Source organism: Bufo bufo, chromosome 11, assembly GCF_905171765.1.
Source record: "Bufo bufo chromosome 11, aBufBuf1.1, whole genome shotgun sequence".
NCBI lineage: Eukaryota > Metazoa > Chordata > Amphibia > Anura > Bufonidae > Bufo > Bufo bufo.
The window spans coordinates 101677463-101692173 of record NC_053399.1 but is presented as its reverse complement, the minus strand read 5'-3'; the positions used below and the strand labels follow the sequence as shown (position 1 = coordinate 101692173).

General features: G+C 52.5%; 1 protein-coding gene and 1 long non-coding RNA gene across 5 annotated transcripts in view; both read right to left on the bottom strand.

Annotated features, from left to right (window-relative positions):
- Window positions 1-8482: 8482 nt before the first annotated feature.
- On the bottom strand, window positions 8483-9597 carry LOC120982037. Its single transcript, XR_005774827.1, has 3 exons — window positions 9414-9597; window positions 8981-9145; window positions 8483-8647 (listed from the first exon to the last, which is right to left on the bottom strand). It is a non-coding gene; the product is annotated as an uncharacterized LOC120982037 (long non-coding RNA).
- A 2616-nt stretch (window positions 9598-12213) lies between these two features.
- The window catches only part of RFX5 (regulatory factor X5), a 31915-nt gene continuing 29417 nt past the window's right edge, over window positions 12214-14711 (bottom strand). For all 4 annotated transcript variants that reach the window (XM_040411887.1, XM_040411884.1, XM_040411885.1 and 1 more), the window contains one exon: window positions 12214-13423. In XM_040411887.1, coding sequence (XP_040267821.1) covers window positions 12578-13423 — 846 coding nt within the window. In that variant the 3' untranslated portion in view covers window positions 12214-12577. The remainder of the gene's footprint in view (window positions 13424-14711) is intronic.

Here is a 14711-nt window from a genome sequence, read left to right as displayed (position 1 = left end):
TGAAATAACCGGAAGGAGCGGCGGTGATCTGATGGAAATGGCAAGCTCTGGAGAGGACAGGCCTCGCTCATCTCTACAGCACATGAAATAACCGGAAGGAGCGGTGGTGATCTGATGAAAATGGCGAGCTCTGGAGAGGACAGGCCTCGCTCATCCCTACAGCACACATAAAATAACCGGAAGGAGCGGCGATGATCTGATGGAAATGATGCGCGCTAGAGAGGACAGGCCTCGCTCATCCCTACTGCACATGAAATAACCGAAAGGAGTGGCAGTGATCTGATGGAAATGAGCTCTGGAGAGGACAGGCCTCGCTCATCCCTACACACATGAAATAACCGGAAGGAGCGGCGGTGATCTGATGGAAATGAGCTCTGGAGAGGACAGGCCTCACTCATCCCTACAGCACATAAAATAACCGGAAGGAGCGGCGATGATCTGATGGAAAGGGGCGAGCTCTAGAGAAGACAGGCCTCCCTCATCCCTACACACATGAAATAATCGGAAGGAGCGGTGGTGATCTGATGAAAATGATGAGCTCTAGAGAAGACAGGCCTCCCTCATCCCTACAGCACACATGAAATAACCGGAAGGAGCGGCGATCTGATGGAAATGATGAGCTTTGGAGAGGACAGGCCTCGCTCATCCCTACACACATGAAGTAACCGGAAGGAGCGGCGGTGATCTGATGGAAATGGCGAGCTCTGGAGAGGACAGGCCTCCCTCATCCCTACACACATGAAATAACCGGAAGGAGTGGCGGTGATCTGATGGAAATGGCGAGCTCTGGAGAGGACTGGCCTCGCATATCCCTACAGCACACATGAAATAACCGGAAGGAGTGGCGGTGATCTGATGGAAATGGCGAGCTCTGGAGAGGACAGGCCTCCCTCATCCCTACACACATGAAATAACCGGAAGGAGTGGCGGTGATCTGATGGAAATGGCGAGCTCTGGAGAGGACAGGCCTCCCTCATCCCTACACATATGAAGTAACCGGAAGGAGCGGCGGTGATCTGATGGAAATGACGACCTCTGGAGAGGACAGGCCTCCCTCATCCCCACACACATGAAATAACCGGAAAGAGCGGTGGTGATCTGATGGAAATGACGACCTCTGGAGAGGACAGTCCTCGCTCCTCCCTACACATATGAAGTAACTGAAAGGAGCTGCGGTGATCTGATGGAAATTACGAGCTCTGGAGAGGACAGTCCTCGCTCATCCCTACACATATGAAGTAACCGGAATGAGCGGCGGTGATCTGATGGAAATGACGACCTCTGGAGAGGGCAGTCCTCGCTCATCCCTACACATATGAAGTAACCGCAAGGAGCGGCGGTGATCTGATGGAAATGACGAGCTCTGGAGAGGACAGGCCTCGCTCATCCCTACACATATGAAGTAACCGGATTGAGCGGCGATGATCTGATGGAAATGAGCTCTGGAGAGGACAGGCCTCCCTCATCCATACACACATGAAGTAATCGGATCGAGTGGCGATGATCTGATGGAAATGGCGAGCTCTGGAGAGGACCGGCCTCGCTTATCCCTACACATATGAAGTAACCGGAAGGAGTGGCGGTGATCTGATGGAAATGGCGACCTCTGGAGAGGACAGGCCTCCCTCATACCTTCACACATGAAATAATAAGGAGCGGCAGTGATCTGATGGAAATGGCGACCTCTGAAGAGGACAGGCCTCGCTCATCTCTACACACAAGAAATAACCGGAAGGAGCGGCGGTGATCTAATGGAAATGACGAGCTCTGGAGAGGACAGGCCTCGATCATCCCTACAGCACATGAAATAACCGGAAGGAGCGGCGATGATCTGATGGAAATGATGAGCCCTGGAAAGGACAGGCCTCGCTCATCTCTACACACATGAAGTAACCTGAAGGAGCAGTGGTGAACTGATCGAAATGGCGAGCTCCGGAGAGGACCGGCCTTGCTCATCTCTACACACATGAAATAATCAGGAGCGGTGGTGATGTGATGGAAATGGCGAGCTCTAGAGAGGACCGGCCTCCCTTATACCTTCACACATGAAATAAAAAGGAGTGGCGGTAATCTGATGGAAATGGCGACCTCTGAAGAGGACAGGCCTCGCTCATCCCTACATACATGAAGTAATCGGAAGGAGCAGTGGTGATCTGAAGGAAATGACTAGCTCCGGAGAGGACCGGCCTCGCTCATCTCTACACACATGAAATAATCAGAAGGAGCGGTGGTGATCTGATGGAAATGGCAAGCTCTGTAGAGGACAGGCCTCCCTCATCCCTGCATCACATGAAATAATCGGAAGGAGCGGTGGTGATATGAAAATGGCGAGCTCTGGAGAGGACAGGCCTCGCTCATCTCTACAGCACACATGAAATAACCGGAAGGAGCGGTGGTGATCTGATGAAAATGGCGAGCTCTGGAGAGGACAGGCCTTGCTCATCCCTACAGCACATGAAATAACCGAAAGGAGCGGTGGTGATCTGATGAAAATAGCGAGCTCTGGAGAGGACAGGCCTCGCTCATCCCTACACACATGAAATAATCGGAAGGAGCGGTGGTAATATGAAAATGTCGAGCTCTGGAGAGGACAGGCCTCCCTCATCCCTACATCACATGAAATAACCGGAAGGAGCGGTGGTTATATCATGAAAATGGCGAGCTCTGGAGAGGACAGGCCTCGATCATCCCTAAAGCACACATGAAAAAACTGAAAGGAGCGGCGGTGAACTGAAGGCAATGACGAGCTCTGGAGAGGACAGGCCTTGCTCATCCCTACACATATGAAGTAACCGGAAGGAGCGGCGATGATCTGATGGAAATGGCGACCTCTGGAGAGGACCGGCCTCGCTCATCCCTACACATATGAAGTAACCAGAAGGAGTGGCGGTGATCTGATGGAAATGAGCTCTGGAGAGGACAGGCCTCGCTCATCCCTACACACATGAAATAACTGGAAGGAGCGGCGGTGATCTGATGGAAATGATGAGCTCTAGAGAGGACCGGCCTCCCTCATCCCGTCACACATGAAGTAATCGGATCGAGTGGCGATGATCTGATGGAAATGACGAGCTCTGGAGAGGACAGGCCACCCTCATCCCTTCAGACATGAAATAACCGGAAGGAGCGGCAGTGATCTGATGGAAATGGCGAGCTCTAGAGAGGACCGGCCTCCCTCATACCTTCACACATGAAATAATAAGGAGCGGCAGTGATCTGATGGAAATGGCGACCTCTGAAGAGGACAGGCCTCGCTCATCTCTACACACAAGAAATAACCGGAAGGAGCTGTGGTGATCTGATGAAAATGGCGAGCTCTGGAGAGGACAGGCCTCACGTATCCCAACACACATGAAATAACCGGAAGGAGCGGCGGTGATCTGATGGAAATGGCAAGCTCTGGAGAGGACAGGCCTCGCTCATCTCTACAGCACATGAAATAACCGGAAGGAGCGGTGGTGATCTGATGAAAATGGCGAGCTCTGGAGAGGACAGGCCTTGCTTATCCCTACAGCACACATAAAATAACCGGAAGGAGCGGCGATGATCTGATGGAAATGATGCGCGCTAGAGAGGACAGGCCTCGCTCATCCCTACTGCACATGAAATAACCGAAAGGAGTGGCAGTGATCTGATGGAAATGAGCTCTGGAGAGGACAGGCCTCGCTCATCCCTACACACATGAAATAACCGGAAGGAGCGGCAGTGATCTGATGGAAATGAGCTCTGGAGAGGACAGGCCTCACTCATCCCTACAGCACATAAAATAACCGGAAGGAGCGGCGATGATCTGATGGAAAGGGGCGAGCTCTAGAGAAGACAGGCCTCCCTCATCCCTACACACATGAAATAATCGGAAGGAGCGGTGGTGATCTGATGAAAATGATGAGCTCTAGAGAAGACAGGCCTCCCTCATCCCTACAGCACACATGAAATAACCGGAAGGAGCGGCGATCTGATGGAAATGATGAGCTTTGGAGAGGACAGGCCTCGCTCATCCCTACACACATGAAGTAACCGGAAGGAGCGGCGGTGATCTGATGGAAATGGCGAGCTCTGGAGAGGACAGGCCTCCCTCATCCCTACACACATGAAATAACCGGAAGGAGTGGCGGTGATCTGATGGAAATGGCGAGCTCTGGAGAGGACAGGCCTACCTCATCCCTACACACATGAAATAACCGGAAGGAGTGGCGGTGATCTGATGGAAATGGCGAGCTCTGGAGAGGACAGGCCTCCCTCATCCCTACACACATGAAATAACCGGAAGGAGTGGCGGTGATCTGATGGAAATGGCGAGCTCTGGAGAGGACTGGCCTCGCATATCCCTACAGCACACATGAAATAACCGGAAGGAGTGGCGGTGATCTGATGGAAATGGCGAGCTCTGGAGAGGACAGGCCTCCCTCATCCCTACACACATGAAATAACCGGAAGGAGTGGCGGTGATCTGATGGAAATGGCGAGCTCTGGAGAGGACAGGCCTCCCTCATCCCTACACATATGAAGTAACCGGAAGGAGCGGCGGTGATCTGATGGAAATGACAACCTCTGGAGAGGACAGGCCTCCCTCATCCCCACACACATGAAATAACCGGAAAGAGCGGTGGTGATCTGATGGAAATGACGACCTCTGGAGAGGACAGTCCTCGCTCCTCCCTACACATATGAAGTAACTGAAAGGAGCTGCGGTGATCTGATGGAAATTACGAGCTCTGGAGAGGACAGTCCTCGCTCATCCCTACACATATGAAGTAACCGGAATGAGCGGCGGTGATCTGATGGAAATGACGACCTCTGGAGAGGGCAGTCCTCGCTCATCCCTACACATATGAAGTAACCGCAAGGAGCGGCGGTGATCTGATGGAAATGACGAGCTCTGGAGAGGACAGGCCTCGCTCATCCCTACACATATGAAGTAACCGGATTGAGCGGCGATGATCTGATGGAAATGAGCTCTGGAGAGGACAGGCCTCCCTCATCCATACACACATGAAGTAATCGGATCGAGTGGCGATGATCTGATGGAAATGGCGAGCTCTGGAGAGGACCGGCCTCGCTTATCCCTACACATATGAAGTAACCGGAAGGAGTGGCGGTGATCTGATGGAAATGGCGACCTCTGGAGAGGACAGGCCTCCCTCATACCTTCACACATGAAATAATAAGGAGCGGCAGTGATCTGATGGAAATGGCGACCTCTGAAGAGGACAGGCCTCGCTCATCTCTACACACAAGAAATAACCGGAAGGAGCGGCGGTGATCTAATGGAAATGACGAGCTCTGGAGAGGACAGGCCTCGATCATCCCTACAGCACATGAAATAACCGGAAGGAGCGGCGATGATCTGATGGAAATGATGAGCCCTGGAAAGGACAGGCCTCGCTCATCTCTACACACATGAAGTAACCTGAAGGAGCAGTGGTGAACTGATCGAAATGGCGAGCTCCGGAGAGGACCGGCCTTGCTCATCTCTACACACATGAAATAATCAGGAGCGGTGGTGATGTGATGGAAATGGCGAGCTCTAGAGAGGACCGGCCTCCCTTATACCTTCACACATGAAATAAAAAGGAGTGGCGGTAATCTGATGGAAATGGCGACCTCTGAAGAGGACAGGCCTCGCTCATCCCTACATACATGAAGTAATCGGAAGGAGCAGTGGTGATCTGAAGGAAATGACTAGCTCCGGAGAGGACCGGCCTCGCTCATCTCTACACACATGAAATAATCAGAAGGAGCGGTGGTGATCTGATGGAAATGGCAAGCTCTGTAGAGGACAGGCCTCCCTCATCCCTGCATCACATGAAATAATCGGAAGGAGCGGTGGTGATATGAAAATGGCGAGCTCTGGAGAGGACAGGCCTCGCTCATCTCTACAGCACACATGAAATAACCGGAAGGAGCGGTGGTGATCTGATGAAAATGGCGAGCTCTGGAGAGGACAGGCCTTGCTCATCCCTACAGCACATGAAATAACCGAAAGGAGCGGTGGTGATCTGATGAAAATAGCGAGCTCTGGAGAGGACAGGCCTCGCTCATCCCTACACACATGAAATAATCGGAAGGAGCGGTGGTAATATGAAAATGTCGAGCTCTGGAGAGGACAGGCCTCCCTCATCCCTACATCACATGAAATAACCGGAAGGAGCGGTGGTTATATCATGAAAATGGCGAGCTCTGGAGAGGACAGGCCTCGATCATCCCTAAAGCACACATGAAAAAACTGAAAGGAGCGGCGGTGAACTGAAGGCAATGACGAGCTCTGGAGAGGACAGGCCTTGCTCATCCCTACACATATGAAGTAACCGGAAGGAGCGGCGATGATCTGATGGAAATGGCGACCTCTGGAGAGGACCGGCCTCGCTCATCCCTACACATATGAAGTAACCAGAAGGAGTGGCGGTGATCTGATGGAAATGAGCTCTGGAGAGGACAGGCCTCGCTCATCCCTACACACATGAAATAACTGGAAGGAGCGGCGGTGATCTGATGGAAATGATGAGCTCTAGAGAGGACCGGCCTCCCTCATCCCGTCACACATGAAGTAATCGGATCGAGTGGCGATGATCTGATGGAAATGACGAGCTCTGGAGAGGACAGGCCACCCTCATCCCTTCAGACATGAAATAACCGGAAGGAGCGGCAGTGATCTGATGGAAATGGCGAGCTCTAGAGAGGACCGGCCTCCCTCATACCTTCACACATGAAATAATAAGGAGCGGCAGTGATCTGATGGAAATGGCGACCTCTGAAGAGGACAGGCCTCGCTCATCTCTACACACAAGAAATAACCGGAAGGAGCTGTGGTGATCTGATGAAAATGGCGAGCTCTGGAGAGGACAGGCCTCACGTATCCCAACACACATGAAATAACCGGAAGGAGCGGCGGTGATCTGATGGAAATGGCAAGCTCTGGAGAGGACAGGCCTCGCTCATCTCTACAGCACATGAAATAACCGGAAGGAGCGGTGGTGATCTGATGAAAATGGCGAGCTCTGGAGAGGACAGGCCTTGCTTATCCCTACAGCACACATAAAATAACCGGAAGGAGCGGCGATGATCTGATGGAAATGATGCGCGCTAGAGAGGACAGGCCTCGCTCATCCCTACTGCACATGAAATAACCGAAAGGAGTGGCAGTGATCTGATGGAAATGAGCTCTGGAGAGGACAGGCCTCGCTCATCCCTACACACATGAAATAACCGGAAGGAGCGGCAGTGATCTGATGGAAATGAGCTCTGGAGAGGACAGGCCTCACTCATCCCTACAGCACATAAAATAACCGGAAGGAGCGGCGATGATCTGATGGAAAGGGGCGAGCTCTAGAGAAGACAGGCCTCCCTCATCCCTACACACATGAAATAATCGGAAGGAGCGGTGGTGATCTGATGAAAATGATGAGCTCTAGAGAAGACAGGCCTCCCTCATCCCTACAGCACACATGAAATAACCGGAAGGAGCGGCGATCTGATGGAAATGATGAGCTTTGGAGAGGACAGGCCTCGCTCATCCCTACACACATGAAATATTCGGAAGGAGCGGCAGTGATCTGAAGAAAATGACGAGCTCTGGAGAGGACAGGCCTCCCTCATCCGTCCACACATGAAATAACTGAAAGGAGCAGTGGAGATCTGATGGAAATGGCGAGCTCTGGAGAGGACAGGCTTCGCTCATCCCTACACACACATGAAGTAATCAGAAGGAGCAGCAGTGATCTGATGGAAATGGCGAGCTCTAGAGAGGACCGGCCTCCCTCATACCTTCACACATGAAATAATAAGGAGTGGCGGTGATCTGATGGAAATGGCGACCTCTGAAGAGGACAGGCCTCGCTCATCACTACATACATGAAGTAATCGGAAGGAGCGGTGGTGATCTGAAGGAAATGACTAGCTCTGGAGAGGACAGGCCTCGCTCATCTCTACACACATGAAATAATCAGAAGGAGCGGTGGTGATCTGATGGAAATGGCGAGCTCTGTAGAGGACAGGCCTCCCTTATCCCTGCATCACATTAAATAATCGGAAGGAGCGGTGGTGATATGATGAAAATAGCAAGCTCTGGAGGGGACAGACCTTGCTCATCCCTACAGCACACATGAAATAACCGGAAGGAGCGGTGGTGATATGATAAAAAAAATGGTGAGCTCTGGAGCGGACAGGCCTCGATCATCCCTACAGCACACATGAAATAACCGGAAGGAGCGGCAATTATCTGATGGAAATGAGCTCTGGAGAGGACAGGCCCCGCTCATCCCTACAGCACATGAAATAACCGGAAGGAGCGGTGGTTATATGATGAAAATGGCGAGCTCTGGAGAGGACCGGCCTTGCTCATCCCTACAGCACACATGATGAAATAACCGGAAGGAGCGGCGATGATGTGATGGAAATGATGCGCTCTAGAGAGCACAGGCCTCACTCATCACTACAGCACATGAAATAACCGAAAAGAGCGGTGGTGATCTGATGAAAATAGCGAGCTCTGGAGAGGACAGGCCTCACTCATCGCTACACACATGAAATAACCGGAAGGAGCGGCAGTGATCTGAAGGCAATGACGAGCTCTGGAGAGGACAGGCCTCGCTCATCCCTACACACATGAAATAACCGGAAGGAGCGGCAGTGATCTGATGGAAATGAGCTCTGGAGAGGACAGGCCCCGCTCTTCCCTACAGCACATGAAATAACCGGAAGGAGCGGTGGTTATATGATGAAAATGGCGAGCTCTGGAGAGGACCGGCCTTGCTCATCCCTACAGCACACATGATGAAATAACCGGAAGGAGCGGCGATGATGTGATGCAAATGATGCGCTCTAGAGAGCACAGGCCTCGCTCATCCCTACAGCACATGAAATAACCGAAAGGAGCGGTGGTGATCTGATGAAAATAGCGAGCTCTGGAGAGGACAGGCCTCGCTCATCGCTACACACATGAAATAACCGGAAGGAGCGGCAGTGATCTGAAGGCAATGACGAGCTCTGGAGAGGACAGGCCCCGCTCATCCCTACAGCACATGAAATAACCGAAAGGAGCGGTGGAGATCTGATGAAAATAGCGAGCTCTGGAGAGGACAGGCCTCGCTCATCCCTACACACATGAAATAACCGGAAGGAGCGGCAGTGATCTGATGGAAATGAGCTCTGGAGAGGACAGGCCTCGCTCATCCCTACAGCACATGAAATAACCGGAAGGAGCAGCAGAAGGAGCGGCAGTGATCTGAAGGCAATGACGAGCTCTGGAGAGGACAGGCCTCGCTCATCCCTACACACAAGAAATAACCGGAAGGAGCAGTGGTGAACTGATGGAAATGGCGAGCTCTAGGGAGGACAGGCCTCGCTCATCCCTACACACATATAATAATCGGAAGGAGCAGCAGAAGGAGCGGCAGTGATCTGAAGGCAATGACGAGGTCTGGAGAGGACAGGCCTCGCTCATCCCTACACACATGAAATAACCGGAAGGAGCGGCGGTGATCTGATGGAAATGGCGAGCTCTGAAGAGGACAGGCCTCGCTCATCTCTACAGCACACATGAAATAACCAGAAGGAGTGGCGGTGATCTGATGGAAATGATGAGCTCTGGAGAGGACCGGCCTCCCTCATACCTTCACACATGAAATAATAAGAAGGAGTGGCGGTGATCTGATGGAAATGGCGACCTCTGAAGAGGACAGGCCTCGCTTATCCCTACACATATAATAATCGGAAGGAGCGGTGGTGATCTGATGGAAATAGTAAGCTCAGGAGAGGACAGGCCTCCCTTATCCCTCCAGACATGAAATAACCGGAAGGAGCAGTGGTGAACTGATGGAAATGGCGAGCTCTAGGTAAGGACAGGCCTCGCTCATCCCTACACATATAATAATCGGAAGGAGCGGTGGTGATCTGATGGAAATAGTGAGCTCTGGAGAGGACAGGCCTTGCTCATCCCTACACACAAGAAATAACCGGAAGGTGCAGTGGTGATCTGATGGAAATGGCGAGCTCTAGGGAGGACAGGCCTCGCTCATCCCTACACACATATAATAATCGGAAGGAGCAGCGATGATCTGATGGAAATAAGCTCTGGAAAGAACAGGCCTCGCTCATCCCTACAGCACACATGAAATAACCAGAAGGAGCTGCAATGATCTGATGGAAATGATGAGCTCTGGAGAAGACAGGCCTCGCTCATCTCTACACACATAAAAAATAACCGGAAGGAGCGGCGGTGATCTGATGAAAATGCGGAGCTCTGGAGAGGACAGGCCTCGCTCATTTCTACAGCACACATGAAATAACCAGAAAGAGCGGCGGTGATCTGATGGAAATGGGGAGCTCTGGAGAGGACAGGCCTCGCTCATTTCTACAGCACACATGAAATAACCGGAAAGAGCGGCAATTATCTGATGGAAATGAGCTCTGGAGAGGACAGGCCCCGCTCATCCCTACAGCACATGAAATAACCGGAAGGAGCGGTGGTTATATGATGAAAATGGCGAGCTCTGGAGAGGACCGGCCTTGCTCATCCCTACAGCACACATGATGAAATAACCGGAAGGAGCGGCGATGATGTGAAGGCAATGACGAGCTCTGGAGAGGACAGGCCTCGCTCATCCCTACATACATGAAATAACCGGAAGGAGCGGCGGTGATCTGATGGAAATGCGGAGCTCTGGAGAGGACAGGCCTCGCTCATTTCTACAGCACACATGAAATAACCGGAAAGAGCGGCGGTGATCTGATGGAAATGGGGAGCTCTGGAGAAGACAGGCCTCGCTCATTTCTACAGCACACATGAAATAACCGGAAAGAGCGGCAGTGATCTGATGGAAATGGCGAGCTCTAGAGAGGACAGGCCTCCCTTATCCCTCCACACATGAAATAACCGGAAGGAGCGGCAGTGATCTGATGGAAATGACGACCTCTGGAGAGGACAGGCCTCGCTCATTTCTACAGCACACATGAAATAACCGGAAGGAGCGGCAGTGATCTGATGGAAATGATGCGCTCTGGAGAGGACAGGCCTCGCTCATCTCTACACACATGAAATAACCGGAAGGAGCGGCAGTGATCTGATGGAAATGGCGACCTCTGGAGAGGACAGGCCTCGCTCATCCCTACACACATGAAATAACCGGAAGGAGCGGCAGTGATCTGATGGAAATGGCGACCTCTGGAGAGGACAGGCCTCGCTCATCTCTACACACATGAAATAACCGGAAGGAGCGGCAGTGATCTGATGGAAATGGCGACCTCTGGAGAGGACAGGCCTCGCTCATCTCTACACACATGAAATAACCGGAAGGAGCGGCGGTGATCTGAAGGAAATTACTAGCTCTGGAGAGGACAGGCCGCGCTCATCCATACACACATGAAATAACCGGAAGGAGCGGCGGTGATCTGAAGGAAATGACTAGCTCTGGAGAGGACAGGCCACTCTCATCCATACACACATGAAGTAACCAGAAGGAGCGGCGGTGATCTGAAGGAAATGACTAGCTCTGGAGAGGACAGGCCGCGCTCATCCCTACACACATGAAGTAACCAGAAGGAGCGGCGGTGATCTGAAGGAAATGGCGAGCTCTGGAGAGGACAGGCCTCCCTCATACCTACACACATGAAGTAACCGGAACGAGTGGCGGTGATCTGAAGGAAATGGCAAGCTCTGGAGAGGACAGGCCTCCCTCATCCCTACACACATGAAATAACCGGAAGGAGCAGCGGTGATCTGATGGAAATGACGAGCTCTGGAGAGGACAGGCTTCGCTCATCCCTACACACATGAAATAACCGGAAGGAGCGGCAGTGATCTGATGGAAATGATGCGCTCTGGCGAGGACAGGCCTCCCTCATCCCTACACAAATGAAGTAACCGGAAGGAGCGGCAGTGATCTGAAGGAAATGGCGAGCTCTGGAGAGGACAGGCCTCGCTCATCCCTACAGCACATGAAATAACCGAAAGGAGCGGTGGTTATATGATGGAATTGACTACCTCTGGAGAGGACAGGCCTCCCTCATCCCTACACACATGAAATAACCGGAAGGAGCTGCGATGATCTGATGGAAATGGCGACCTCTGGAGAGGACAGGCCTCCCTCATCCCTACAGACATGAAGTAACCGGAAGGAGCGGCGGTGATCTGAAGGAAATGACGAGCTCTGGAGAGGACAGGCCTCCCTCATCCCTACAGCACACATGAAATAACCGGAAAGAGCGGCGGTGATCTGATGGAAATGACGACCTCTGGAGAGGACAGGCCTTGCTCATCCCTACACACAAGAAATAACCGGAAGGAGCGGCAGTGATCTGATGGAAATGACGAGCTCTGGAGAGGACAGGCCTCCCTCATCCCTACAGCACACATGAAATAATCGGAAGGAGCGGCGATTTGTAAGAAATCTCTTTTTACCATTGTGAACAATTAACAAATGATACAAACATTGATGCGCGGCTCCTGTGGGGGCGGTGTATATATTAGGATGATGTCATGGCTGTGACATTATGGCTCTTCTCCTGCTCCAGGAACAGTGACAGCTCCGCTATGCAGACATTTTGGGGCGATCTGGTTATAGGGTCTCCAGGCCTCACTTCATTCAGTCTGTCCAATGGTGGGGGCCTTATCAGAACCTTGCTGCTGCTTTTGGCTGTCTCCGGGACGTACAGTCCACTGAGCAAAGCTCTGTCGGCCATCTTGGATGACACTGACCTGGTTTGGAACAGTCTCGGCAGCCATCTTTGTGTCACTCCCAGCTGTAGCTTCCATGGGGTCTACTGTTCTGTGAGACACTATCAGCTGGTTGTCAGGGATGAAGGGCCTGGGAAGCACGCTGGCCTCCCTATCACTGTCTTTCCTTGTGCCGTCCATGACGACCCTCCCTGCAGCCATGTTTCCTTGATTAGATGATTTGGCAGGAGAGGCATCCATCTTTCTTGGACGACCCCGCTTTCTCCTGGACGGTCCTTCCTCTGTAGACATCCCAGCAGCTGCTGCCGCCGGGCGCTTGGTTCCTTTACTGTCCGCCGTGCTGCCTGCCGCTGCAAAGTCTTTGCTGCCGTTCTGCTTGGTTTTGCTTAGAGCGTGAGATTCCAGATTAGTCATGTCAGGGAGAATCATGCTGATGACAGGGGGCGCCACCGGCTGAGAGACCAGTCCTGTGCCGTTCACTCCAGTCACTGTAAGGGGCATCCCGTGTGTGAAAGGCAGGGGGGACACTTTCAATTGTCCTGGGATTAGATTTGGTGCCAGCACAGGTGGGTTAAATCGGACAGGGGGGCTGGAGCTGATATACTTCTCTTCTGTAGGAAGTCGGGGTAAGAGAACTGGGAGACGGGCCACCAGGGCATCAACCTGTGGACTGTTGGCCGGCTTCTGAGGTTCTGGGGGGCGCTTCTTCACCTGTGGGGGGCTGCTGGGAAGGTTGTTTGTAGTCTTGTTCTGAAAGCAAAAACATGACATCATTGGCAGAAGAGCTAACCCTTAACCAGAGCACTGCCCAGACCAATGCAATCCAACACAGAGCACTGCCCACCCCACTGCCACAGGCTACATGCCAGACCAATGCAATCCAACACAGAGCACTGCCCACCCCACTGCCACAGGCTACATGCCAGACCAATGCAATCCAACAAAGAGCACTGTCCAGACCAAGGCCAGAAGTTACATGCTAGACCAATGCAATCCAACACAGAGCACTGTCCAGACCAAGGGCAGAGGTTACATGCCAGACCAATGCAATCCAACAAAGAGCACTGTCCAGACCAAGGGCAGAGGCTACATGCCAGACCAATGCAATCCAACACAGAGCACTGTCCAGACCAAGGGCAGAGGCTACATGCTAGACCAATACAATCCAACACAGAGCACTGTCCAGACCAAGGGCAGAGGTTACATGCCAGACCAATGCAATCCAACACAGAGCACTGTCCAGACCAAGGGCAGAGGTTACATGCCAGACCAATGCAATCCAACAAAGAGCACTGTCCAGACCAAGGGCAGAGGCTACATGCCAGACCAATGCAATCCAACACAGAGCACTGTCCAGACCAAGGGCAGAGGCTACATGCTAGACCAATACAATCCAACACAGAGCACTGTCCAGACCAAGGGCAGAGGTTACATGCCAGACCAATGCAATCCAACACAGAGCACTGTCCAGACCAAGGGCAGAGGTTACATGCCAGACCAATGCAATCCAACAAAGAGCACTGTCCAGACCAAGGGCAGAGGCTACATGCCAGACCAATGCAATCCAACACAGAGCACTGTCCAGACCAAGGGCAGAGGCTACATGCTAGACCAATACAATCCAACACAGAGCACTGTCCAGACCAAGGGCAGAGGTTACATGCCAGACCAATGCAATCCAACACAGAGCACTGTCCAGACCAAGGGCAGAGGCTACATGCCAGACCAATGCAATCCAACAAAGAGACCCCACTGCCATACGCTACATGTTAGACCAGGTGTCGGCAACCCGCGGCTCTTTTGAACCTTTGCCGCGGCTCCGGCGGGGCAGGCACTGTGCGGAGGGGCAGGCACTGAGATGAGCGCTTCCATTGTAAAAGCGAAGCGCTCATCTCCATAGTGATCTGTTTGTATCGCCGTCCTCAGGACAGCGATACAAACAGAAGGCTGTGCGGAGGAGCAGGGCAGGGAGGTGTGTCCCTTTCCTGTTCCTCTGATAATGGCACTACTAGGCCGGCAGCCTATCAGAGGCCAGCGT